General features: G+C 46.4%; 1 protein-coding gene across 3 annotated transcripts; it reads left to right on the top strand.

The window, feature by feature from the left end:
• The first annotated feature begins 3,162 nt into the window (after nucleotides 1-3,162).
• On the top strand, nucleotides 3,163-19,820 carry LOC143975824 (uncharacterized). 3 transcript variants are annotated; one of them, XM_077478382.1, is made up of 2 exons: nucleotides 3,163-4,256; nucleotides 19,587-19,820. In XM_077478382.1, the coding sequence occupies exons 1-2, from the start codon at nucleotides 3,179-3,181 to the stop codon at nucleotides 19,637-19,639; spliced, it is 1,131 nt and encodes a 376-aa protein (XP_077334508.1). In that variant the 5' UTR covers nucleotides 3,163-3,178; the 3' UTR covers nucleotides 19,640-19,820. The 3 variants fall into 3 exon arrangements, with proteins under 3 accessions (XP_077334508.1, XP_077334511.1, XP_077334510.1); XM_077478385.1 differs by lacking the exon at nucleotides 3,163-4,256 and adding an exon at nucleotides 13,123-14,274; XM_077478384.1 differs by lacking the exon at nucleotides 3,163-4,256 and adding an exon at nucleotides 13,130-14,301.
• Nucleotides 19,821-25,146: the final 5,326 nt, after the last annotated feature.

The raw sequence follows: 25,146 nt of genomic DNA on the forward strand, positions 1-25,146 counted from the left end.
ACTGATGTGATGGGGACTCAGTTGGAGAGAATACACTAATGTAAGGGGGGACACTGATATAAAAGTTCGACCTTATATCAATAACACCCCCTTACCTTACCTTAGTGTATTCACTCTGCAGAAGGTGGTCTTAGTGTCCTCAGAGTTCCCCTTAACTTACAGTACAAGGGTAAGGGGGAACTCTGTGGACCCTCGTGTAAACGTAAATTCTGATGTAAAGTGCAATGCTGCAGACCCTGAGTCCACAGAATTGTACCTTACATCACGGTCCACAGAGTTCCCCTTTGCATCGGAGTTCCCTTTTACATCAGAGTCTGCAGAGTTCCCCCTTACGCTGTAAAGTGGAGCCATGCAGACTCTGATGTAAGGGGGAATACTGTGGATGGTGATGTAAAGGGGAACTCTGGAGTCTGATTAAAGGGAAAAATCTCTGTGGACTGTGATGTAAAGAGGAGCTCTGTGGACTCTTGTGTAAGGGGGGGGGGGGGGGGGGCTTAGGTGACCAGACAGAGACAGTGTCCTGTCAGTAGATTTTTTTTGTTTTGTGTCAGTAAATTGAATTTTAGGAGCTTGGCAACCCTGCTGGGGAAGATGGCTAGAACGGTTCTGAGACACGATGAAGTGCTCTGCACTTCTGGGCCCCCCCCTGTATGGAAAGTCATGAGGGGGGAAAGTGTTACGCACTATGGATGTCTGCCAGTTGTGCTGGAGTGAAGTTGAGCAGTAAAGCATTTAAAAGGCAACTTGACTGGACATTCATTTATTCTGGACAACAGGCCTTAGGCCGGGCCAGGGGAAGTATGACACAATATGGCAGAGAACCTCTTTAGAATAGGTTGGTGACTGTCCCATCCAAGAAGCTAACCCCCAACCAATGAGATGGACTCTTGCAAATTTGCAATCACTATTTCAATTATTTAACCACTTTGCGCCGGGTGGACGTCCTGGGACGGCCTCGACTTTCCGGGGTTATATCTGAATGATGCCTGAGGTTACAGACATCATTCAGATATCGGTGATTCCCTGCACCATAAGAATGATCATAGCGGCTGTTCCGCCACTTGAATGTTCTTACGGGCAGTGGGAGGGGACGTCCCCCCCCTTCCGCCGCCCTCTGGTGCTTCTACCGACTCACCACTTCCATCGGTGAGTTGGACACAGGATCCGCCGACCCCGGATAATGATCATAGAGATTCCGGCGACCATCTGGTCCGCCGGAGTCTCTATGATCGTTCGGAGGCCGGGCGCGATGTTATGACGTCACACCCGGCCTCTGCATTCAAATTAACGGCACCGCCTCAGCTGGGAAGCCAGGATCGTTTTTTTTTTTTATTTTAGGCTTCCCAGCCTAGAGGTGAGATGTGGGGTCTTATTGACCCCCCATATCTCACTGTAAATAGGTCCGATGGTGCCATATTCCTATTACAAGGGATGTTTACATTCCTTGTAATAGGAAAAAAAGTAATCAATTTTTTTTTTTTAAAGTGTCAAACTAAAAATAAAATAAAAGTAAAATTAACAATAAAAATAAAATAAAATTTAAAGCGCCCCTGTCCCCGTGAGCTCGTACGCAGAAGCGAACGCATACGTAAGTCCCGCTTACTTATGAAAACGGTGTGCAAACCACACATGTGAAGTATTGCCGCGAACGTTAGAGCGAGAGCAATAATTCTAGCCCTAGAGCCCCTCTGTAACCCAAAACATGTAACCAGTAAAAAAATTTAAAGTGTCGCCTATGGGGATTTTTAAATACCAAAGTTTGGAGCCATTCCACGAGCGCGTGCAATTTTGAAGCATGACATGTTGGGTATCTATCTACTCGGCATATCTTCATCTTTCACATTATGCAAAAAAATTTGGTTACTTTATTGTTTTTTTTTTGTTTTTTTTTAAGGCATGCAACTGTTTTTTTTTTCCTGAAATTCGAAAAATTGCTGCGCAAATACCGTGCGAGATAAAAAGTTGCAACAGCCGCCATTGTATTCTCTAGAGTCTTTGGTAAAAAAAAAAAAACATATATCATGTTTGGGGGTTCTATTTAATTTTCTATCAAAAAAATTATGAATTTTACATGTAGGAGAGAAATGTCAGAATTGGCCTGGGTGCGAAGTGGTTAAAACAAAATAGCATATAATAAGCATTCCTAAAACATAGTTCAAAACAAATGCTACAGCAGCGCTCCCGTCAGTCCATGACAACTTGACCGGCATTAATGTAATAATAAATCCTATATGAGATAACAGGATGATGAAGGTGAGTAGTTCTAAAGATAGAAGGTGGTCCTAGGAGAAATTAGATCCCATCCAAGAAGCCAACCAATGACAGGGCCTCTTACAAGTTTCCAGTCACTATTTCAGCTGTTTTAAATTATTCTATTTAAAAAAAATGAACACAGCTCTGGCCTTATTCCATCTTACACAAAATGCTTTTTATGGTGTATTCAGCAGACCAGCAGCAAGTAAATAAGAGACATAAATTGTTATGCCCCGTACACGGGATAGGATTTTCCTGACGGCTTGTTGTCGGAAATTCCGACCGTGTGTGGGCTCCATCGGGCATTTTCCACTGAAATTTCCGTCACACAAAATTTGAGAGCTGGTTCTCAAATTTTCCGACAACAAAATCCGTTGTCGGAAATTCCGATCGTGTGTGTGTAACACAATTCCGACGCACAAGGTTCCACGCATGCTCAGAATGAAGCAGAAGGACTGGCTATTGAACTTCATTTTTTCTCGGGTCGTTGTATGTGTTGTACGTCACTGCGTTCTTGATGTTCGTAAATCTCTGACCAACTTTGTGTGGCCGTGTGTATGCAAGACAAGTTTGAGCCAACATCCGTCGGGAAAAAAAACAAACAACATGGGATTATGTTGTTGGGAAATCCTATCTTGTGTACAAGACATTACAGTTTATATACACTTAAAGAAACGTTTTAGGCCAACTCACAAAATAAGATCAAGGAATTGATCCTTTGACTGACCATCTTTCTTTCCTTATAATGTCTCATATTTATCTATGTTAGTCAGAAGAGTTTAGTTTCTGATTCCCAAACTGTGGTCGTGACGTTTGTCTGGGATGAAGCCAGTTCAGACTTCCTGTTTATGGTTTTTCCTCATGTATTGTGAATGTGGGGTGTGCCAATTCTTCATTGCCAAATTCGAAGTCTTTGTATACACACATGAGAGCTGAGACCTTCCCGATCAAAATGCAGCCCTCTGTACGGAGAAATCTAGAGGAGATAAAATCTGTCTTAAAATGCAGAGGATATCACTTCTCTGGAAAATTACTGTCCATTGAGGAGATTAAATACAACTTGACTTCTCTGGGTAATATAAAGACAGCCGGGAAAACCATGAAGAAGAACATTGACAGTGTTCACACCGATCTCTCTCTCCGTCTACCAATAGACTTCCCCGTCATGAAGCTGCAGCATGCCACCGATTGGGAATCCTTACAAGAAATTCTGAAATCAAAATCTTTCAAGGGAAGAGGAGACCATGAGAGAGAAGAATTCAGAGACCTGTCATTCTGGAGTTCAGACAACTGTCCAAAGTATATTGAGAGCGCTCGCCAACAGGCCTATGACAAAGTCCGACATGTGAGAAATGCCAAAAGATTCCAGACAGAGATAAAGGAACAATATGCCAGCTCCCCGGCGTTTGATCATTCTGCTTCTCGGTACGGCAACTTCAGACTTTCCTTCCCATTGTCCTACCTTCTGTTCTTGTACAAGACTCAGCACTGCGGGGGTGAGGAACCTCAACTGAGGATTCTGGGGACTGATATCTACAAACAGGAGATCGCTCACTACATTGTAGTTCACCGTCCCAACACCGACCAATTCAATGACCTTCTAAGTGTGCCAACTGCCATCTCTGGACATATGCCCTTTGTCTACTGGATGGAGGAAAGATTGTTCTGGAGACCAGAATCCACCTCCAGATCTCTGAAGCTGAAGATCTCTGAGGAAGACTGCCAGGTGAGACCTTCAGACCCTCCTCCTCATTCTAGAAGGTCAAAGCCCTGGCGTAAAAAGCGCGCCTATGAACCTCGCTGTGTGTGGAATGAGCTTGTGGTTGCCTTTCACCTTCCCGGCAATGGACGGCTTCAACTCCCTATGTCAGAGCTTCTGACCCACCTGACTCCTTGTGATGTCCTACAGCCTTACTTAAGGAAAACACCGATGCAGAAGCATGAAGCCAAGGCCATAATAGGAAGATTGAGGAAAGAGTTTAGTAGAGAGAGGAGACGGCAAAGTAAGACATTATGTTGTATGTGCTGTGTGTATCTTGGTAAATGCATTATATTTGTATAAAATATTGGGCAAAAAAAAATGCACTACTAATATCAACAAGCAGCCGGCATCAGCAATAAGAGTAAATGCACAAGGTAAAAGAACAGGGGAGATGCAGCGTTATAGAATAAATGTACACCCCGGATTGATGTCCAGGGGTGTGTGCTCAATGTGGGGTACTATAAAAAGTGTCAAGTGCATATATAACCAAAAAAAACAACTAAAAAGTGAAAAAATATATGAAAGGTATCAAGTAATATACCAAAGTGCTGTGTGCAGTGCTGTATACATGTATATACAAGAAATGCTCTTAGAAGTGAAGATCATTCAAGGTGGTGCATTAACACAGACTAAAAATATGCAACCATAAATAAGCCAGAATGAAATTTGCACATCATAGTTACATAGTTACATAGTTACATAGTTAGTCAGGTTGAAAAAAGACACAAGTCCATCCAGTTCAACCTTAAAAACAAATAAATAAAATAAAAAATAATCGTACAATCCAGATACCCAATTTTATGCCCACAATTGATCCAGAGGAAGGCGAAAAAAAAAACCAGCAGAGCATGCGCCAATTTGCTACAGCAGGGGAAAAAAATTCCTTCCTGATCCCCCAACAGGCGATCGGATTTTCCCTGGATCAACTTTACCTATGTTAGTACCTAGTTATATTATGTACCATCAGGAAAGTATCCAAGCCTTTCTTAAAGCAATCTACTGAACTGGCCAGAACCACCTGTGCAGGGAGTCTATTCCACATTTTCACAGCTCTAACTGTGAAGAAACCTTTCCGTACTTGAAGATGAAATCTCTCTTCCTCTAGACGTAAAGAGTGCCCCCGTGTCCTCTGGGTTGACCGTACAGAGAACAACTCAACACCAAGTTCACTATATGGACCCCTAATGTATTTGAACATGTTGATCATATCCCCCCTTAATCTCCTCTTCTCAAGAGTGAATAAATTTAGTTCCTCTAATCTTTCCTCATAGATGAGTTCCTCCATGCCTCTTATCAGTTTGGTTGCCCTTCTCTGCACTTTCTCCAGTTCCCCGATATCCTTTTTGAGAACTGGTGCCCAAAACTGAACGGCATATTCCAGGTGAGGTCTTACTAATGATTTGAACAGGGGCAAAATTATGTCTCTTTCTCTAGAGTCCATACCTCTCTTAATACAAGAAAGGACTTTGCTCGCTTTGCAAACAGCAGCTTGGCATTGCATGTTGTTATTGAGCTTATGGTCTACCAAAACCCCCAGATCCTTCTCCACTATGGATTCCCCCAGTTGTACTCCCCCTAGCGTGTATGATGCATGCATATTCTTAGGCCCCAAGTGCATAACTTTACATTTATCAACATTAAACCTCATCTGCCACATAGTCGCCCAATTAGACAGTGTATTGAGGTTGGCTTGTAAATTGGAGACATCCTGTAAAGACGTTATTCCACTGCATATCTTGGTGTCATCTGCAAAGACAGAAATATTACTTTTGATCCCAGACCCAATATCATTTATAAAGATGTTAAAAAGTAAGGGTCCCAGCACTGAACCTTGGGGTACACCACTGATAACCTTAGACCATTCAGAGTAAGAGTCATTAACCACTACTCTCTGAATTCTGTCTTCTAGCCAATTTTCTATCCATTTACAAACTGATATTTCCAAACCTGTAGACTTTACCTTACACATGAGCCGTGTGTGGGGAACTGTATCCAACGCTTTTGCAAAATCCAAGTATACCACGTCCACCGCCACCCCTCTGTCCAAGGTTTTACTTACCTCCTCATAAAAAGAAATCAGATTTGTCTGACAACTTCTGTCTTTCATGAATCCATGCTGTCTGTTGCTTAAAGTGTTTTTGTTCAGCAAGAACTCGTCTATGTGGTCTTTTATTAAACGCTCCAGTATCTTCCCAGCTATAGAAGTTAAGCTAACAGGTCTATAGTTACTTGGTAAAGACTTTGATCCCTTTTTAAATATAGGCACCACGTTCGCCCTGCGCCAATCCAGTGGGACTATTCCCGTCATTAATGAGTCCCTAAAAATTAGATACAATGGCTCTGAAATTACAGAGCTCAATTCTTTTAGGATCCGTGGGTGGATGCCATCAGGGCCAGGTGCTTTATCCACCTTTATTCCGTCTAAGTATTTCTGGACCATATCACTTTTGAGCCATTGTGGATCATTTGGGGCTGTGTCACTATCACCCCCATTATGGACATGAGCTCCCCCATGCTCTTTTGTGTACACAGAGCTGAAGAAAGTGTTTAATAAATTAGCCTTCTCTTTGTCCCCAGTCACCAACTCTAGATTGTTTTGTAAAGGGCCTACATGCTCAGACTTGACCTTTTTACTTTTAATATATTTGAAGAATTTTTTGGGGTTTGTCCTACTATCTTTTGCAATCTGTCGTTCGTTTTGAATTTTTGCATCCTTGATTTCCTTTTTACATATTCTGTTAATTTCTTTGTAACATTTAAATGACACTAGTGATCCTTCATTTTTATATTTTTTAAAAGCTCTTCTCTTACAGTTTATAGCTTTTTTAACTTTGGCCGTGAGCCACATAGGTTTTGTTTTTAGCCTTTTAAACTTATTGCCCATGGGAATATACTTTGCAGTGAGGTCCCCAACAGTCTTTTTGAAGAATTCCCATTTCTGTTCTGTGCCCATTGAAGCGAATATTCTCTCCCAGTCTAAGTCCTGGAGAGTAGCCCTCATGCTCGGAAAATTAGCTCTCTTGAAGTTAAGTGTTTTTATCTTACCCGTATGTATTTCTTGTTTAGCGCTAACATCAAAGGAAATCATGTTATGATCACTGCTACCCAGGTGTTCCTTTATCTGGACATTAGTAATAAGCTCTGCATGGTTTGAGATTACCAGGTCCAACAGAGCTTCATTCCTAGTTGGGGCCTCAATAAACTGGACCATAAAATTGTCCTGTAATAGGTTTATCATTTTTTGCCCTTTAACTGTCCCAGCAGTGCCATTACTCCAGTCAATTTCTGGGTAGTTAAAATCCCCCATTATTATCACTGTCCCAGCCCTTGCAGCCCTTTCCATCTGTGCAAGGAGCTGAGTCTCCACCTCCTCATTCACATTGGGTGGTCTATAACAAACTCCAACGATTAACTTTGAACTACACCCATCTAAATGCAGTTCCACCCATAATGCTTTGGACTCATCACACTCTCCATCCACCAGGTCCTCTTTCACACTTGCTTTGAGATCATTTCTCACATAGAGACAGACCCCGCCACCTTTCCTTTTTACCCTGTCTCTCCGAAAGAGTGCATAGCCAGGAATATTAATAGCCCAGTCATGTGAGGATTGAAGCCAAGTTTCAGCAATACCGATTACATCATAGCTCTCCTCATGCACCACAGCTTCCAATTCACCTATTTTGCTTGGCAGACTTCTGGCATTGGTGAACAAACACTTTAATGCATTATTACATTTTGCTCTGGTGTTTTTCATATTATTTTTAGTAGTACAAATTGCACTATAGTTTTCAATGGCTGTTTGCAACATGGGAAATTTCTTGTCACCTGCCATATCCCACCCCCCATCTATCCCCATTCCACCCTCCATTAATGTCTGACCCCTAACTGACCTGTCTGCCCAATGTACGTCTGGTTCACCCTCCCCCCTCAAACCATCGAATGGTTTTGGGGAAGGAAACGTCTAAAGAACGCAGCTAATAAACTTGAATGACCACATGAGAGTCCCCTGAAGGTAAAAGTTCAAAATCTCATGCTCAGATCCTCAGATATGGTCACAAGATATAATAGGTCATGAGGTAAGATACTGAAGCTGGAATATGCAAGGTGGTATTCACACACAGCACCCGGGAGTGTGCACCCGACACCAGGGAAGGGGGATGGGTACTCTTACCCCAAGACGTAGACACATCGTGCGTCAAACAGGCATAGATGATTGTCAGGAACCCAATCTCCGACCAGAACTCCTGTAGAAGGATTGCATGCACCCGCACCCGCATCCATAAAGCCAAAGGTGGCACAGAGACGTGGACTTCAGTGGCAATGTTCCTGATAGAAGTGGTGCCCCTATCTGCGTGCGTCCATAAGGGGCGCACAGGCAACGCCCCCTCTCTTCTTCCACCTCTCTATCACCATAGATAGATTCATGCATTGCATGAATCTATCTATGGTCGCCGCTGCTACCCCTTATTCAGGTGCCCGGCCCCTTGTCAGGCGCCGGGCGGGGTATTTTTTGGAAGCACCTGATTAGGCTCTTAGGCAAATACACACCTAAAGTTTATAACATTTAAGGTACAAACTCTTCAGTGATTCAAGCCCAGAGAGACTCTCAGTGGAGCCTGAAGATTCACCAGGATGAGTTTAGGCGTGTTATTTGGATATACTGCATTTATCGGCGTATAACACGCACCTTCATTTTAAGAGGGAAGTTTCAGGAAAAACTCAAATTTTAATTAAAGAACCATGAAGCAAAATAAGGGTCAGTGCCCATCAATGCAGTCTAATCAGTGCCCACCTACAGCCTCACAAGTGCCACAAATGCAGCCTCACAATTGCTATGAATGCAGCCTCACCATTGACATTAATGCAGCCTCACCATTGCCATGAATGCAGCCTCACCATTGACATGAATGCAGCCTCACCATTGTCATGAATGCAGCCTCACCATTGACATGAATACAGCCTCACCATTGACATGAATACAGCCTCACCATTGACATGAATACAGCCTCACCATTGACATGAATGCAGCCTCACCATTGCATGAATGCAGCCCCACCATTGCCATGAATGCAGCCTCACCATTGACATGAATACAGCCTCACCATTGCATGAATGCAGTCCCACCATTGCCATGAATGCAGCCTCACCATTGACATGAATACAGCCCCACCATTGCCATGAATGCAGCCTCACCATTGACATTAATGCAGCCTCACCATTGCATGAATGCAGCCTCACCATTAACATGAATGCAGCCTCAAATGTAGCCTCACCATTGCATGAATGCAACCTTCATCAGGTTCTGAACGATCGGATTTTACGACAACTTTGTCCGACCGTGTGTATGCAACACCAGTTTTGGACAAAATCTATCGGAAAAAATCTGACGGATTTTGTTGTCGGAATGTCCGGCCGTGTGTACAAGGGCTTAGAGCTGTGAAAATGTGGAATAGACTCCCTCAAGAATTGGTTCTGGCCAGCCCAGTAGATTCTTTTTTAAAAAGTGCTAGATACATTCCTAAATACAAAAATATAGCTGGATATTAATATTTATAGGTAATTATAGGTAATAAAATGACAGGGGTTGTTAATCCAGGGAATATTAGTTTGCCTATGGGGGGGATCAGGAATACATTTTTTTTCCCCGCTAGAGAAAACTTGAAATTATTTTTGTGATTATTTTGCTTCTTGGTCAACTGCAGGTATAGGATTGTGTATACGGAGATATTTGTTGTGTTTTTTTTTTTTTGCCATTGATTTAACTAGATGGACCTTGTGTTTTATTCTTCCACCTATGTATTAAACGTAAAAGGCCTGGTATGAATTGTTGGGGGAGCCCCATGCTGTTGTTTTATTAGACTATCCCAGCTTCTTCACATGCATTGCTGGGGATACAAGGGAATGGGGTCGATGATGTCACTGGTTGTTAAAGAGTTGGAGGTGCCTGTACCCACCAGCGTCCTTAACAAGCAATGACAGCAAGAAACTTTCAAGAATAACAGTGGAATTAATACTGCGATTATACATGGCGTTTGGCTTCCGTCCAACCGGTAAATGTTTGGGCATTTGTCTTAGGCTAGGTTCACACTGGTGGCATGCGAGAACCCCTGAGAATCCAGCACGGGTTCCCGCATCACCCTGGACTCGCAGGGAGTTCACACGGCCATATCCGAATCACTGCGGGTGTCAATACAAAGTTAACCACTTGCAGACCGGACCATTTTGCTGGTCAAAGACCAGAGCACTTTTTGCGATTCGGCACTGCGTCGCTTTAACTGACAATTGCGCGGTCGTGCGACGTGGCTCCCAAACGAAATTGACGTCCTTTTTTCCCCACAAATAGAGCTTTCTTTTGGTGGTATTTGATCACCCCTGCGGTTTTTATTTTTTGCGCTATAAACAAAAATAGAGCGACAATTTTGAAACAAACGCATTACTTTTTACTTTTTGTTATAATAAATATCCCCCAAAAATATATAAAAAAACATTTTTTTCCCTCAGTTTAGGCCGATACGTATTCTTCTACATATTTTTGGTAAAAAAAATCGCAATAAGCGATTACTGATTGGTTTGCGCAAAAGTTATAGCGTTTACAAAATAGGGATAGTTTTATAGCATTTTTATTAATAATTTTTTCTTATTTTTTTTTTTACTAGTAATGGCGGCGATCAGCGATTTTTATTGTGACTGCGACATTGTGGGGGACCCATCGGACATTTTTGACCCATTTTTGGGACCATTGTCGTTTATACAGCAATCACTGCTATATAAATGCAGTGATTCCTGTGTAAATGACACTGGCAGTGAAAGGGTTAACCAGTGGGTGGCAGTGTAGGGGTTAAGTGTTCCTAGGGGTGTGTTACTAACTGTGGGGGGGTTGGGCTTTCATTTAGTGTACACTGATCTCTGCTCCAATCACATGGCGCAGAGATCAGCGTCACTAGTTGCTAGGCAGAATGGAGAAATGTTGTTTATGCAGCATTTCCTCCATTCGGCCGCTCCGTGAGACGATCGCGGGGATGCCCGCGGCGATCGAGTCCGCGGGTCCCACGACCGGACTCACGGGGGTCCCGACCAGCGCGGGAGCGCCCCGCGGGAGCGCCCCGCGGGAGCGCCCCGCCGGCGGCGCGCTCCCGATGGCAGGGCGGCATCGAATATTGGACGTACCTGTACGCCAATATGCCTGCCCATGCCATTCTGTCGACGTACATCGTCGTGCGCTGGTCGGGAAGTGGTTAATGACGCCCCCCGGATCGGCTCGCATATCACAGTGCGAACTGTCAGTTCAGACATGAATCAGATAGAATGAGTGTGGACACCCACACATGCAATCTGATTCTGGTGCGGAGCAAAAAGGGGTCCCGTGGCTCGAAGACCAAAAGACCAATTTGTGGTCTTTATTTACAATGCAAAAAAACAAACAAAAACTCAGTGGTGATAAAATATCACTAAAAGAAAGCTCTCTGTGAATAAAAAAGGACAACAATTTTTATATGGGCACAATGTTGCATCACTGAGTAATTATCAAAGTGTGAGAGCACTGAAAATTGGCCTGGTTAGGAAGGGAAGTGCACATTAGGCAAGTGGTTAATCAGTATAAAACATGAACGCGGCCTCGTTCTTGGTCCATCTCGCATCGAAAATGTATTTTAATCCATTGATCTTGCGAGTGTGACAGTGCGAGGGCTCTGCCATGATGCGAGAGTAGAAAATTCTTGGAAGAAGGGCACACGTGCAGCGCGTGGGGTTCCAAAGTATAGATTATGAGTAGAGAAAACATTCTTAGGTATTCCCAGATTAGGCTTCGCAGTTTGGAGTTTTTACAGTGTCTTGGGAGGGAAGAAATCTTTAACCCAATGTCCATGTTTTGTTGAAAACCAGCAGGGTGTGTGTCCAGGTGCACACATGCCTTATAATGATGGTCTTGAGAGATCTCAGGGTAGTTGCAGCCATTTGGAGAGAGGGTGTATGAGAGAGAGAGAGAGAGAGAGAGAGAGAGTGAAAATAGCAGTGCTCTCCAGCCAGGAGGGTGTCAGGTCACCTTGAGGCCAGGTGACAGATGCACACCGTAGGGATCAGGAGTGCACCGCAAGTTTGTGGACCCTACGGCTGACTGCTGCCAATGGGAGTCAAGGTGATAAGGAAGGCAGGGCCGCCAGAACACCAAGCTGGATCCCACTGGGGTTAGAGCGTAAGATTCCCTGGGGCGCGGAGTCTAAGAGCCAGCAGGTGATCACCAGAGCCTCTAGTGGTGAGGAGGGACTGGGCTGCAACTGGCTCCAGGTCATGACCCCCAGCTCACACCCACAGTAGGCAACACGAGGATAGGGATAGTGAGGGATAAAGCCAAGGCCGGGGCCACAAGCAGACAGGAATAGTCTGGGACACGCCAAAAAGGTCAGGATCACAGGCAAACAGGGATAGTCAAGGACACGCCAAAGTCGGTAACAGAACAACAGACAAGCACACGGCAGGTAACAGGAAGCCAAACACACAATGGTTGATCAGCAGGGTTGGCCTGCAGTGCACAGGTTAATATAGAGTTCTCTGATAGGAGCTAGGGTGGAGCCATGCCAGAGGATGGATTACAAAAGCAGTCCGGTGAGAGTTGGCTGGTCTCTAGAGATGAACACATGGAGACAGGTAAGCAGTCAAACTCTATTGCATAACCATGACAGAGGGATGACATTCTTGGGAGACAAGACCTTATGTTGGGGGGACTTCTTACCTGAAGGACTGTGAAATTCAGCACAGCTACGAGGCCAAGAAAGCTTAGGTGACTAGCGAGTCCACAGAGGGGGCTGGAGGGAGTCCTGTGTTCCTGAGAAATGGGAGAGCTCAGGGTGCTGGGAGAACCCTATCCAGAAGCTAGGAGTGGGGCCCGTGCAGTAAGGTGCTGCAAGCATTGGTTGAGTGAATCTGAGGGGCCCAAAGGTTGAATGAGCAGCTCTCACATTAATATAAAATAATCCACTAGTTGAATTGACATTGTCCATTGACCACGTTAGTTATAAGAACCTGCATTCTGTTTTCCGAAACTGAAATTGTGAAATGTCTGGAATGAAGTCAGTTCAGATTCCTCCAGTTCATAGTTTCTTCCTGTAAAGTGAATTTCGGGGAGTGACTATTCTCTGTCACCAAATTCAAAATCTTTCTATACACGATAGATGTGTAACAGTTCTAAAAACTTGTCCTGAGCTGAGACATTCCTGGCTACAATGCAGAGAAATCTAAAGGAGATACAACTTGGCAGAACTTGCCGAGGATACCACTACTCTGGAGAATTACTGTCTATCGAGAAGACGTATAACAAACTGACTTCTCTGGACGAGATAAAGACAGCCGGGAAAACCATGAAGAAGAACATTGACAGTGTTCACACCGATCTCTCTCTCCGTCTACCAATAGACTTCCCCGTCATGAAGTTGCAGCATGTCACCGATGAGAAATCTTTACAAGAAATTCTGGAATCACAGTCTCTTAAGGGAAGAGGAGACCACGAGAGAGAAGAATTCAAAGACCTTTCATTCTGGAGTGCAGACATCTGTCCAGATAACATTGAGAGCGCTCGCCAACAGGCCTATGACAAAGTCCAACATGTGAGAAATGCCGGGATATTCCAGACAGAGATGAAGGAACAATATGCCAGCTCCCCGGCGTTTGATCATTCTGCTTCTCGGTACGGCAACTTCAGACTTTCCTTCCCATTGTCCTACCTTCTGTCCTTGTACAAGACTCAGCACTGCGAGGGTGAGGAACCTCAACTGAGGATTCTGGGGACTGATATCTACAAACAGGAGATCGCTCACTACATTGTAGTTCACCGTCCCAACATCGACCAGTTCAATGACCTTCCAGTTGTGCCGTCTGCCCAGAACATCTCTGGACCTCTGCCCTTTGTCTACTGGATGGAGGAAAGATTGTTCTGGAGACCAGAATCCACCTCCAGATCTCTGAAGCTGAAGATTTGTGAGGAAGACTGCCAGGTGAGACCTTCAGACCCTCCTCCTCGTTCTAGAAGGTCAGAGCCCTGGCGTAAGAAGCGCGCCTATGAACCTCGCTGTGTGTGGAATGAGCTGGTGGTTGCCTTTCACCTTCCCGGCAATGGACGACTTCAACTCCCTAAGTCAGAGCTTCTGACCAACCTGACTCCTTGTGATGTCCTACAGCCTTACTTAGGAAAAACACCGATGCAGAAGCATGAAGCCAAGCATATAATAAGGAGATTGAGGAGAGTTTAGTAGAGAGACGGCAGAGTAAGACCATCATAATGTCCTTATGGGGTATGTACTGTATGTATCTTGGTAAATGCCATGTATTTGTATGATCTACTGATTTATACAGAAGAGAGCTGGGGCTAAGTGAAAGGTTTGATAAACCTGAGATAGTACGTCGGAATTTAAGGTGTACCTCAGAATGCTGGCATAGTATTCATACCTCAGACATATTTTTGAGAACACAATGATATTATCTCAGAATTCTTGCACATTATTTCTTATTTGCCCCCCACGGATCTTCTGTTTTGTGGGGCAGGGCCAAGTTAGAGTTAAAAACAAAAAAAAAAACCTCCTGCAAATTCTCAGATAACTTGTCAAAACTCTGAGATCTAGTGATGCAAAGGAAAAAAACAAAGGTTAGAAATGCTAGTAATATGCAGGAGATCTGCTGGAAAAAAAAAAAGGAATACGTGCCAATAGGCTGCAGGAGAGCTGCTGAGGAAAAATAAGTAGAAGTTAATATACTGCAGGAAATCCACTGGAAAAAAAGGGAAATGGATGGCAATAGGCAAAGGTACAAACAAATTCCCCAGTGATTCAAACCCACAGGGACTCACAGTGAAGCCTGGAAATCCACCAGACCTCCCTCTCGAGTAAACCCCTCTGGAAGTCTCTGCCCCATCCACAGGATGCAACCCTTTAAATACTGGGAAAAAAGGCAGATTGCACCCATGAAACTTCCTTGAAATGTTTTGACACATTGGATGGTCGATTCACCACACCATCTCAAAAATGGCCTAATATGTGTTGGTGGTACACCCAACCTACGACAGATTGCATATCAATGACATTGATCCACACTGGTGGTGGTACAGATAATGTATTGCTTTATGGGAAAACTCTCCCCAGTCACCACCGATGTGAGAGTTGTACTTTTTTTTGCACTCTTCAGTATCTACAGGTATCAAATCCACACCCCTGTACATCCAAGTCTTTCTGCCCTTCCCTTCCGATCTGTAGTAAGCTTAGGGGGTTAGGGTTTACCCTTGAAGAACAAGGTTAGGACTCAGGGATTGGAATAGGGACCTCCTCCAAAGAGCCCTCCTGCTCGAGAACAGACAGCCATGCTCCACAATCTGTAAGTTGTGTGTCACTATAAAACATACCAGTGGTGGCTGGTGCTCAATTTGTTTGGGGGGGGGGGGGGGTGGCAAACCTGGCCACCTCACTTACTACACCCTGTTGCTTGGCCTTCGCCTGCCAGCCTGCACTTACCCCATCCAGGTCACGGCTTCCCCCCTGCATCTCCTTCCAAGTCCCGGCAGTCGCGTCTAAGGACCCGCCTCCCGATTGGCTGGGAAGAGAAGCAGGAAGATATTAGCGAATATTAATTTGCTAATGTCACACAAGCGGGTGGGCCCGGGGTGCAATGTTCTGTGCCTCAAGACCACCCCTTTTGAAGTCAATTAGAGCGCCAGGCTCTAATCATGTGCTTAGAAAAAAAAAAATTTGAATCCATGCGTCCGGCGCTCTGCATGTAGATTAGGGCCCGGGCGCATGGATTAGGGGGGCAGCGCCCCTGCGCCCCTTATGACCTTCCCCAGTCTCATCTGTGTGATTGGGGAGTTAGAGGATGAACCCACTGGCGGCAGCGGTTTACCATTGAGCTGGCTGTGGACCAGTTGGCCCCCGGCCAATTCTTTGACCGCTGGAGGCTACAAGCAACGTCATGACATCACTTTCAGTGCCAGCAGATGTAAACACTGACTTTTTTTTTTTGGAAAGCAGTGGCGGCTGGTGTTTTTTTTTTCTTGGCAAACAACCACCCCCTGGGTGGCTGCCACTACCCCCAGCCCCCCCCCCCCATCTGCCGGTCAGTCCTGCACTTATCCCATCTAGGTTGTGGGCTACAGGCAGCGGCTCCGGTGTCCTCCAGCGTGGTGGGCAGGGGATGCGGTGTCCTCCAGTGTGGCGGGCAGGGGCTCCGGTGTCCTCCAGCGTGGCGGGCAGGAGCTGTGGTGTCCTCCAGCGTGGCGGGCAGGAGCTGTGGTGTCCTCCAGCGTGGCGGGCAGGGCCTCCGGTGTCCTCCAGCGTGGCGGGGAAAGGGGCTGGGGTGTCCTCCAGTGCGGTGGGCAGGGGCTCCGGTGTCCTCCAGCATGGCGGGCAGGGACTTCGGTATCCTCCAGTGTGGCGGGCAGGGGCTGTGGTGTCCTCCAGCATGGTGGGCAGGGGTTCCGGTGTCCTCCAGCGTGGCGGGCAGGGGCTTTGGTATCCTCCAGTGTGGCGGGCAGGGGCTGCAGTGTCCTCTCCAGTGTGGCGGGCAGGTGCTGTGGTGTCCTCCAGTGTGGCAGGCAGGGGCTCTGGTGTCCTCCAGCGTTGCGGGCAGGGGCTGCGGTGTCCTCTAGCGTGGCAGGTAGTGGGCAGTGGCTTCAGCATGGTGGGTGGCGGGCTGCGGTGTCCTATCCTCCATGCATCGCCTCTCTCCTCCTCCTTGGCTCTAGGTGCCCAATAGGATCGACTGATGTTTTGGCCAATCAGGGAGAAGATTTAGTCTGAAAACAGCAAATATTCATTCACTATCGCCACACAAGTGTGATTGCGGCTCAGCGCTCTGCGCCCCGAGCCCACCCTTTTTTGAAGCTTGTTAGAGCCTTTGGCTCTAATCACATGTATATATATATGTGCTATAATAAACTATTACTGAAAAAAAGCAACCCAAGAAGTTCATATATACAATTCATATTGCATATTCCAGCATGCTTTTGATGAAGGCCTAAGGCCGAAACGCGTCAGATTTTTGGATGATGTTATTGCTGTCATGCTTAAATAAATATTTGAGAAGCTGTCGAGTTGCCGGCCTGTACTTTTAATAGATCTTTTGTGAGCTTAGTTATGCTTGATTATGAAATCACTAAATATTACTGACAGCTATATGACTTTTATGTCTGTTTTGCATTTGCACGTCTGAAAGGCTTGTGCCCTGATTTTATAAGCCATTTATCTGCCATTTTGTATAAAATACATACACTCACCGGATACTTTTTTAGGTACTCTACACCTTGCTGATACCAGGTCGGACCCCCTTCTGCCTTCATTCTTGGTAGCATAGATTCAACCTGGTGTTGGGAACATTCCTCTGAGATTTTGCTCCATAGTGACATGATAGCATCACGCAGTTGCTGCAGATTTGTCGGCTGCACATCCATGATGCCAATCTCCGGTTCCTCCACATCCTAAAGGTGCTCTATTGGATGAGATGTGGTGACTGTGGAGGCCATTGGACGACAGTGACCTCATTGTCCAGTGGTGAGATCTGGTGAGTGTGGAGACTATTGGAGGGCAGTGACCTCATTGTCCAGTGGTGAGATCTGGTGAGTGTGGAGACTATTGGAGGGCAGTGACCTCATTGTCCAGTGGTGAGATCTGGTGAGTGTGGAGACTATTGGAGGGCAGTGACCTCATTGTCCAGTGGTGAGATCTGGTGAGTGTGGAGACTATTGGAGGGCAGTGACCTCATTGTCCAGTGGTGAGATCTGGTGAGTGTGGAGACTATTGGAGGACAGTGACCTCATTGTCCAGTAGTGAGATCTGGTGAGTGTGGAGACTATTGGAGGACAGTGACCTCATTGTCCAGTGGTGAGATCTGGTGAGTGTGGAGACTATTGGAGGGCAGTGACCTCATTGTCCAGTGGTGAGATCTGGTGAGTGTGGAGACTATTGGAGGGCAGTGACCTCATTGTCCAGTGGTGAGATCTGGTGAGTGTGGAGACTATTGGAGGACAGTGACCTCATTGTCCAGTGGTGAGATCTGGTGAGTGTGGAGACTATTGGAGGGCAGTGACCTCATTGTCCAGTGGTGAGATCTGGTGAGTGTGGAGACTATTGGAGGGCAGTGACCTCATTGTCCAGTGGTGAGATGTGGTGAGTGTGGAGACTATTGGAGGACAGGGACCTCATTGTCCATTGGTGAGATGTGGTGAGTGTGGAGGCTATTGGGTTACAGTGACCTCATTGTCCAGTGGTGAGATGTGGTGAGTGTGGGGACTATTGGAGGACAGTGACCTCATTGTCCAGTGGTGAGATGTGGTGAGTGTGGAGACTATTGGAGGACAGGGACCTCATTGTCCATTGGTGAGATGTGGTGAGTGTGGAGGCTATTGGGTTACAGGGACCTCATTGTCCAGTGGTGAGATGTGGTGAGTGTGGAGGCCATTGGAGGACAGTGACCTCATTGTCCAGTGGTGAGATGATTGGAGCTTCGTGACATGGGGCATTATCCTGCTGGAAGGAGCCATCAGAATATGGGGACACTGTCATCATAAAGGGATGGACATGGCCAACAACAATACTCAGGTAGGCCGTGGGGTTTAAACGATGCTCAATTGGTACTAAGGGGCCCAAAGTATGCCAAGAAAATACCCCCACACCATTACACCCCCACCACCAGTCTGAACCGGTGATACAAGGCAGGATGGATCCATGCTTCCATGTTCTTTACACCAAATTCTGACCCTACCATCTGAATGTCGGAGCTGAAATAAAAACTCATCAGACCAGGAAACGTTTTTCCAATATTCTATTGTCCATTTTTGGTGATCCTGTGCCAATTGTAGCCTCAGTTATCTGTTCTTAGCTGACAGGAGTGGCACCTAGTGTGGTCTTCTGCTGCTGTAGTCAATCTGCTTCAAGGTTGAATGTGTTGTGCATTCAGAGATGGTATTCTGCATACCTTGGGTGTAACGAGGGGTTATTTGAGTCACTGTTGCCTTTCTATTACCTGGAACCAGTCTGCCCATTCTCCTCTGACATCAACAAGGCATTTTCCTCCAGGCAACTTCCGCTCACTGGATATTTTCTTTTTTTTTTGGACCATTCTCTACAAACCTGAGAGATGGTTGTGTGTGAAAATCCCAGTAGATCGGCAGTTTTTTAAATACTCAGACCAGCCCCGTCTGGCACCAACAACCATGCCACATTCAAAGTCATTTAAATCCCCTTTCTTCCCCCATTCTGATGCTCGGTTTGAACTTCAGCAAGTCATCTTCACCACGTCTAAATGCATTGAATTGCTGCCATGTGATTGGCTGATTAGAAATTTTTGTTACCAAGCAATCGAAACAGGTATACCCAATAAAGTGGCCGGTGAGTGTATACACCCTTTAAATACATTGTTGCCCTCTTCTTACCCTTCTCCCCATCCCACACATTGATACTTCTTTCTATGTTCACTATACAACTATATGACTCTTCTAGTTCAGAGTTTTTATTTGTGCTGATTGTGGGGGGAGGAGGGGGGGGCAGCTGACTCTTCTTTATGAAACTAACAGACTTTTTTCCCCCCTATTTTTCAGACATTCGAGAAAGACCCAAAAAGACATCAACTTATGATAAATGTCTTGAATAAAGACGGGTGACTGCTCAGCTTATGGACTGAACATTGATCTCCTGTTGGTGACCTGGGATGGGTCTCATTACTTATAATTGACTTGATTTATAATCCTATGTATTCAATATAAAGATCAAAATTATTTTCAGTTTTTTAATGTTCTCAAATTTGTTAAATAAAGCTTTAATCGTCATAACAAGGTGTCTTTCGTTCCTGGAGAAGGGTGTGGTTCTTATTGCTGAGACATGTCCCACAGGTAGACAGTATGGTCAGGCTATAGGGTGTGAAGACAGGTCATAAAGTCAGGCTATAGGGTGTGCAGACAGGTCATGAGGTCAGGCCAGAAGGTGTGCAGGAAGGTCATGCGGTCAGGCCAGAGGGTGTGCAGGAAGGTCATGCCAGAGGATGCGCAGATAGGTCATGAGGTCAGGCCAAAGGGTGTGCAGGTAGGTTACGAGGTGAGAGCAGAGGGTGTGCAGGTAGGTCATGTTGTAAGGCCAGAGGGTGTGCAGGCAGGCCATGCTATAGCGTGTCCAGTAGGTTTGCCACCTCATCCCTTTAAAACGGAACACATATGAATTACACGGGTTCTGTGGCTGATTAAGGTGGTAATTAAACTCACTTGGTGCCTTATCTGCATTAAATTAGCCTCAGAACCTGTGTAATCAATATGTGTTCTAGTTTAAAGGGATGAGGTGGCAACTCTAGTGTGCAGGCAGACCATGAAGTTGGGCTATAGGGTGTACAGACAGGTGACGAGTTCAGGTTATAGGATGTGCGGACAGGTCATGAGGTCAGGCTATAGGGTGTGCAGGTAGGACATGAGTTCAGGCTATAGGGTGTGCAGACAGGTCATGAGGTCAGGCTATAGGGTGTGCAGGCAGGTCATGAGGTCAGGCTATAGGGTGTGCAAACAGGTCATGAGGTCAGGCTATAGGGTGTGCAGGCAGGTCATGAGGTCAGGCCAGAGTATGCAGAAAGGTCAGGCCAGAGGGTGTGCAGGCAGGTCATGAGGTCAGGCTATAGGGTGTGCAGACAGGTCATGAGGTCAGGCTATAGGGCATGCAGACAGGTCATGAGGTCAGGCTATAGGGTGTGCAGATAGGTCATGAGGTCAGGCTATAGGGTGTGCAGACAGGTCATGAGGTCAGGCTATAGGGTTTGCAGACAGGTCATGAGGTCAGGCTATAGGGCGTGCAGACAGGTCATGAAGTCTGGATATAGGGTGTGCAGACAGGTCATGAAGTCAGGCTATAGGGTGTGCAGACAGGTCATGAGGTCAGGCTATAGGGCGTGCAGACAGGTCATGAGGTCCGGATATAGGGTGTGCAGACAGGTCATGAAGTCAGGCTATAGGGCGTGCAGACAGGTCATGAGGTCAGGATATAGGGTGTGCAGACAGGTCATGATGTCAGGATATAGGGTGTGCAGACAGGCCATGAGGTCAGGCTATAGGGTGTGCAGACAGGCCATGAGGTCAGGCTAAAGGGTGCGCAGACAGGTCATGAAGTCCGGCTATAGGGTGCACAGACAGGTCATGAGGTGAGGCTATAGGGCGTGCAGACAGGTCATGAAGTCCGGATATAGGGTGTGCAGACAGGTCATGAAGTCCGGATATAGGGCGTGCAGACAGGTCATGAAGTCAGGCTATATGGTGTGCAGACAGGTCATGAAGTCAGGCTATAGGGTGTGCAAACAGGTCATGAGGTCAGGCTATAGGGTGTGCAGACAGGTCATGAGGTCAGGCTATAGGGTGTGCAGAAGAGGTCATGAGGTCAGGCTATAGGGTGTGCAGACAGGTCATGAAGTCCGGATATAGGGCGTGCAGACAGGTCATTAGGGCAGGCTATAGGATGTGCAGACAGGCCATGAGGTGAGGCTATAGGGTGCGCAGACAGGTCATGAGGTGAGGCTAGAGGGTGTGCAGACAGGCCATGAGGTCAGGCTATAGGGTGTGCAGACAGGTCATAAGGTCAGGCCATAGGGTGCGCAGACAGGTCATGAGGTCAGGCTATAGGGTGCGCAGACAGGTCATGAGGTCAGGCTATAGGGTGCGCAGACAGGTCATGAGGTCAGGCTATAGGGTGCGCAGACAGGTCATGAGGTCAGGCTATAGAGCATGCAGGCAGGCTGTGTGGTCAGAGGGTATGTAAGGCAGGTACTGCAGTGTGGTCAGGTTGGTGGGTGTGCAGCCAGGGTGGATGGTTTTCAGGAAGGCAAAGTAATCAGGCTAGCGAGTGTGCAGGCAGGCAAGTTGATCAGGGCTGGGAGTGTAAAGCATTGTATTTTATTTGAGACATGCTGTAGGCTTCAGATATGGCCTGTGGGCCGGTACCAGGACTCAGGGCCAGGGTAATGAAAACAATATGATGGTGAGAACACATGGGGTTTCAACTCTATGTGGGCAGAAATATTAGAGAGCTTTGTCAATGAAGGAGTCGGACTAATGAAGGATCATGAGGTCATAGTTATGAAGACACTTCCCCAATGGGCGCACACACACTGTAGGCACTTCTAGGAGTTTTGTAGGAGTGATGGTGCCCCCTCGTTGATGGTGCTCCTAATACAGGTAACATGGCACGTTTTGGCTGCGGTCCACCCTGAAGCACCATCCCACACCGTGAATGAAGACCAGCTGCGGCTGCCTACTTACTGAAGTTTTGAATGGTGTGCACTGTCAAGTCCTGGAAAGATGTAGAGGACGGGTAATAACTGGAAACAGAGGCCAGCATGGAGGACAAGAAACATTACAGGTCAGAGGTCACATCTTTTTTTCAGACGTCCCCCCCCCCATTTATCTTCACCTGGTGATCCTGCAAAAAGCACACCTCTGGTTCCTGGAGGGCTACATTTCCTGACTCCACTGTATGGAAGACCCCCAGATGCCACCTAGACTGGACTTCAAACATTTGCTCTTCTCCATTACATGTGGGGTGGTAGGAACCAGTAGTTTGGTAGATTAATGACACCACCAAGCTTCTAATTCACTCCCTGGTCATCTCTCGCCTCGACTACTGCAACTCCCTCCTCATTGGATGACCTTTACATAGACTATCCCCCCTCCAGTCCATAATGAATGCCGCTGCTAGACTCACCCACCTTACCAGCCATTCAGTGTCCTCCACCCCTCTCTGCCAATCCCTCCACTGGTCTCCATTCAGTGTCCTCCACCCCTCTCTGCCAATCCCTCCACTGGTCTCCATTCAGTGTCCTCCACCCCTCTCTACCAATCCCTCCACTGGTCTCCATTCAGTGTCCTCCATCCCCCTCTGCCAATCCCTCCACTGGTCTCCATTCAGTGTCCTCCATCCCTCTCTGCCAATCCCTCCACTGGTCTCTATTCAGTGTCCTCCACCCCTCTCTGCCAATTCCTCCACTGACCTCCATTCAGTGTCCTCCATCCCTCTCTGCCAATCCCTCCACTGGTCTCCATTCAGTGTCCTCCATCCCTCTCTGCCAATCCCTCCACTGGTCTCCATTCAGTGTCCTCCATCCCTCTCTGCCAATCCCTCCACTGGTCTCTATTCAGTGTCCTCCACCCCTCTCTACCAATTCTTCCACTGGTCTCCATTCAGTGTCCTCCACCCCTCTCTACCAATCCTTCCACTGGTCTCCATTCAGTGTCCTCCACCCCTCTCTGCCAATCCCTCCACTGGTCTCCATTCAGTGTCCCCCACCCCTCTCTACCAATCCCTCCACTGACCTCCATTCAGTGTCCTCCACCCCTCTCTGCCAATCCCTCCACTGGTCTCCATTCAGTGTCTTCCACCCCTCTCTGCCAATCCCTCCACTGGTCTCCATTCAGTGTTCTCCACCCCTCTCTACCAATCCCTCCACTGGTCTCCATTCAGTGTCTTCCACCCCTCTCTGCCAATCCCTCCACCGGTCTCCATTCAGTGTTCTCCACCCCTCTCTGCCACTCCCTCCACTGGTCTCCATTCAGTGTCTTCCACCCCTCTCTGCCAATCCCTCCACTGACCTCCATTCAGTGTCCTCCACCCCTCTCTGCCAATCCCTCCACTGGTCTCCATTCAGTGTCCTCCACCCCTCTCTGCCAATCCCTCCACTGGTCTCCATTCAGTGTCCTCCATCCCCCTCTGCCAATCCCTCCACTGGCTTCCACTCACCCAACGAATAAAATTCAAAGTACTAACAATAATTTACAAAGCCGTCCATAACTCTGCCCCCAGCTACATCACTGACCTAGTCCCAAAATACCAACCAAGCCGCTCTCTTAGGTCATCTCAATACCTCCTGCTCTCTAGCTCCCTTGTCACCTCCTCCCATGCTCGCCTCCAGGATTTCTCCAGAGCTTCTCCCATCCTTTGGAACTCCCTACCCCAATGTGTCCGACTGTCCCCTAATCTATCCATCTTTAGACGATCCCTGAAAACCCTTCTCTTCAAAAAAGCCTATCCTGCTTCTAACTAACACTGTTATACTTCCTCCGTCAGCTCACCCCCCCACAGCTATTACCTTTTGTATCAATTGCCCCTTCCTTTTTAGATTGTAAGCTCTAACGAGCAGGGCCCTCTGATTCCTCTTGTACCAAATTGTAATGTAGCTGTAATGTCTGCCCTCGTGTTGTAAAGCGCTGAGCAAACTGTTGGCGCTATATAAAACCTGTATAATAATAATAATTAGGCATCTGGAGCAATTATTCTAACCCTCCTGGGGATCCCTCCAATGGTTTTTCGGTCCAGTACACGCCTCATTCAACAATACTAAGCCCTGACGAAGGGTGACCCTTTGAAATCCCTGAAATGTGTTGGCTTTTTATGATACAAGAGTCAGAATAAAATGTAATCTGGACTTCCAATTTGCTATTGGTGCTTTACTTCTCGCACACCGAGCAATACAGGTCACAGTTGGCTGAAGGATCCACATAGCGCAGAGAGGGACTAGTTATTGGACGAACCCAGAACTGGTAAATGCTGAACATTCATTAGTAAGCTTGGATCCATAACCCACTGCAGTTTAATGTTGCAGGCAGCAGATAGGGGTGTATTCATTTCTTGCTTTGCAGTCATGCATTCTTTTAAGACTAGGGAAAAAGTTGAATCAATTGGTCCAAATTTAAATTTTATTCTGACTCCTATATGATAAATATCAGCATGTTTCAGGGGTTCAAATGGTTCCCCCTTCATCAGGGATTGGTATTGTTAGAAGGATTGTGAAGGATAATTAATGTGATGATCACTTCAGATGCATTTTAGTTACTTAAACACGTCAGTACCAGACACTTGCCCCCCTACCCCACCCTTGCTGCCCAGGCCAATTTTCAGCTGATGGCGCGGTCATGCTACACTGTACCCAGATAACGTTTTTATCACTGTTTTTTTTTCACACGAACGGAGCTTTCTTCCGGAGGTATTTAATCATCACTTTATTTTTTTTTGCAAAATAAATGCGAAAAAGACAGATATTTTTTTTTTCTCAACTTGTTTTTGTTCATTTTGGTTAAAACATTTTGCAAATAAATTATCTTTCTTCATAAATTTAGGTCAAAACGTATTCTGCTACAA

The sequence above is a fragment of the Lithobates pipiens genome, unplaced genomic scaffold (assembly GCF_037356315.1).
Source record: "Lithobates pipiens isolate NorthernLeopardFrog02 unplaced genomic scaffold, aLitPip1_a1.2 Scaffold_13, whole genome shotgun sequence".
Taxonomy (NCBI): domain Eukaryota; kingdom Metazoa; phylum Chordata; class Amphibia; order Anura; family Ranidae; genus Lithobates; species Lithobates pipiens.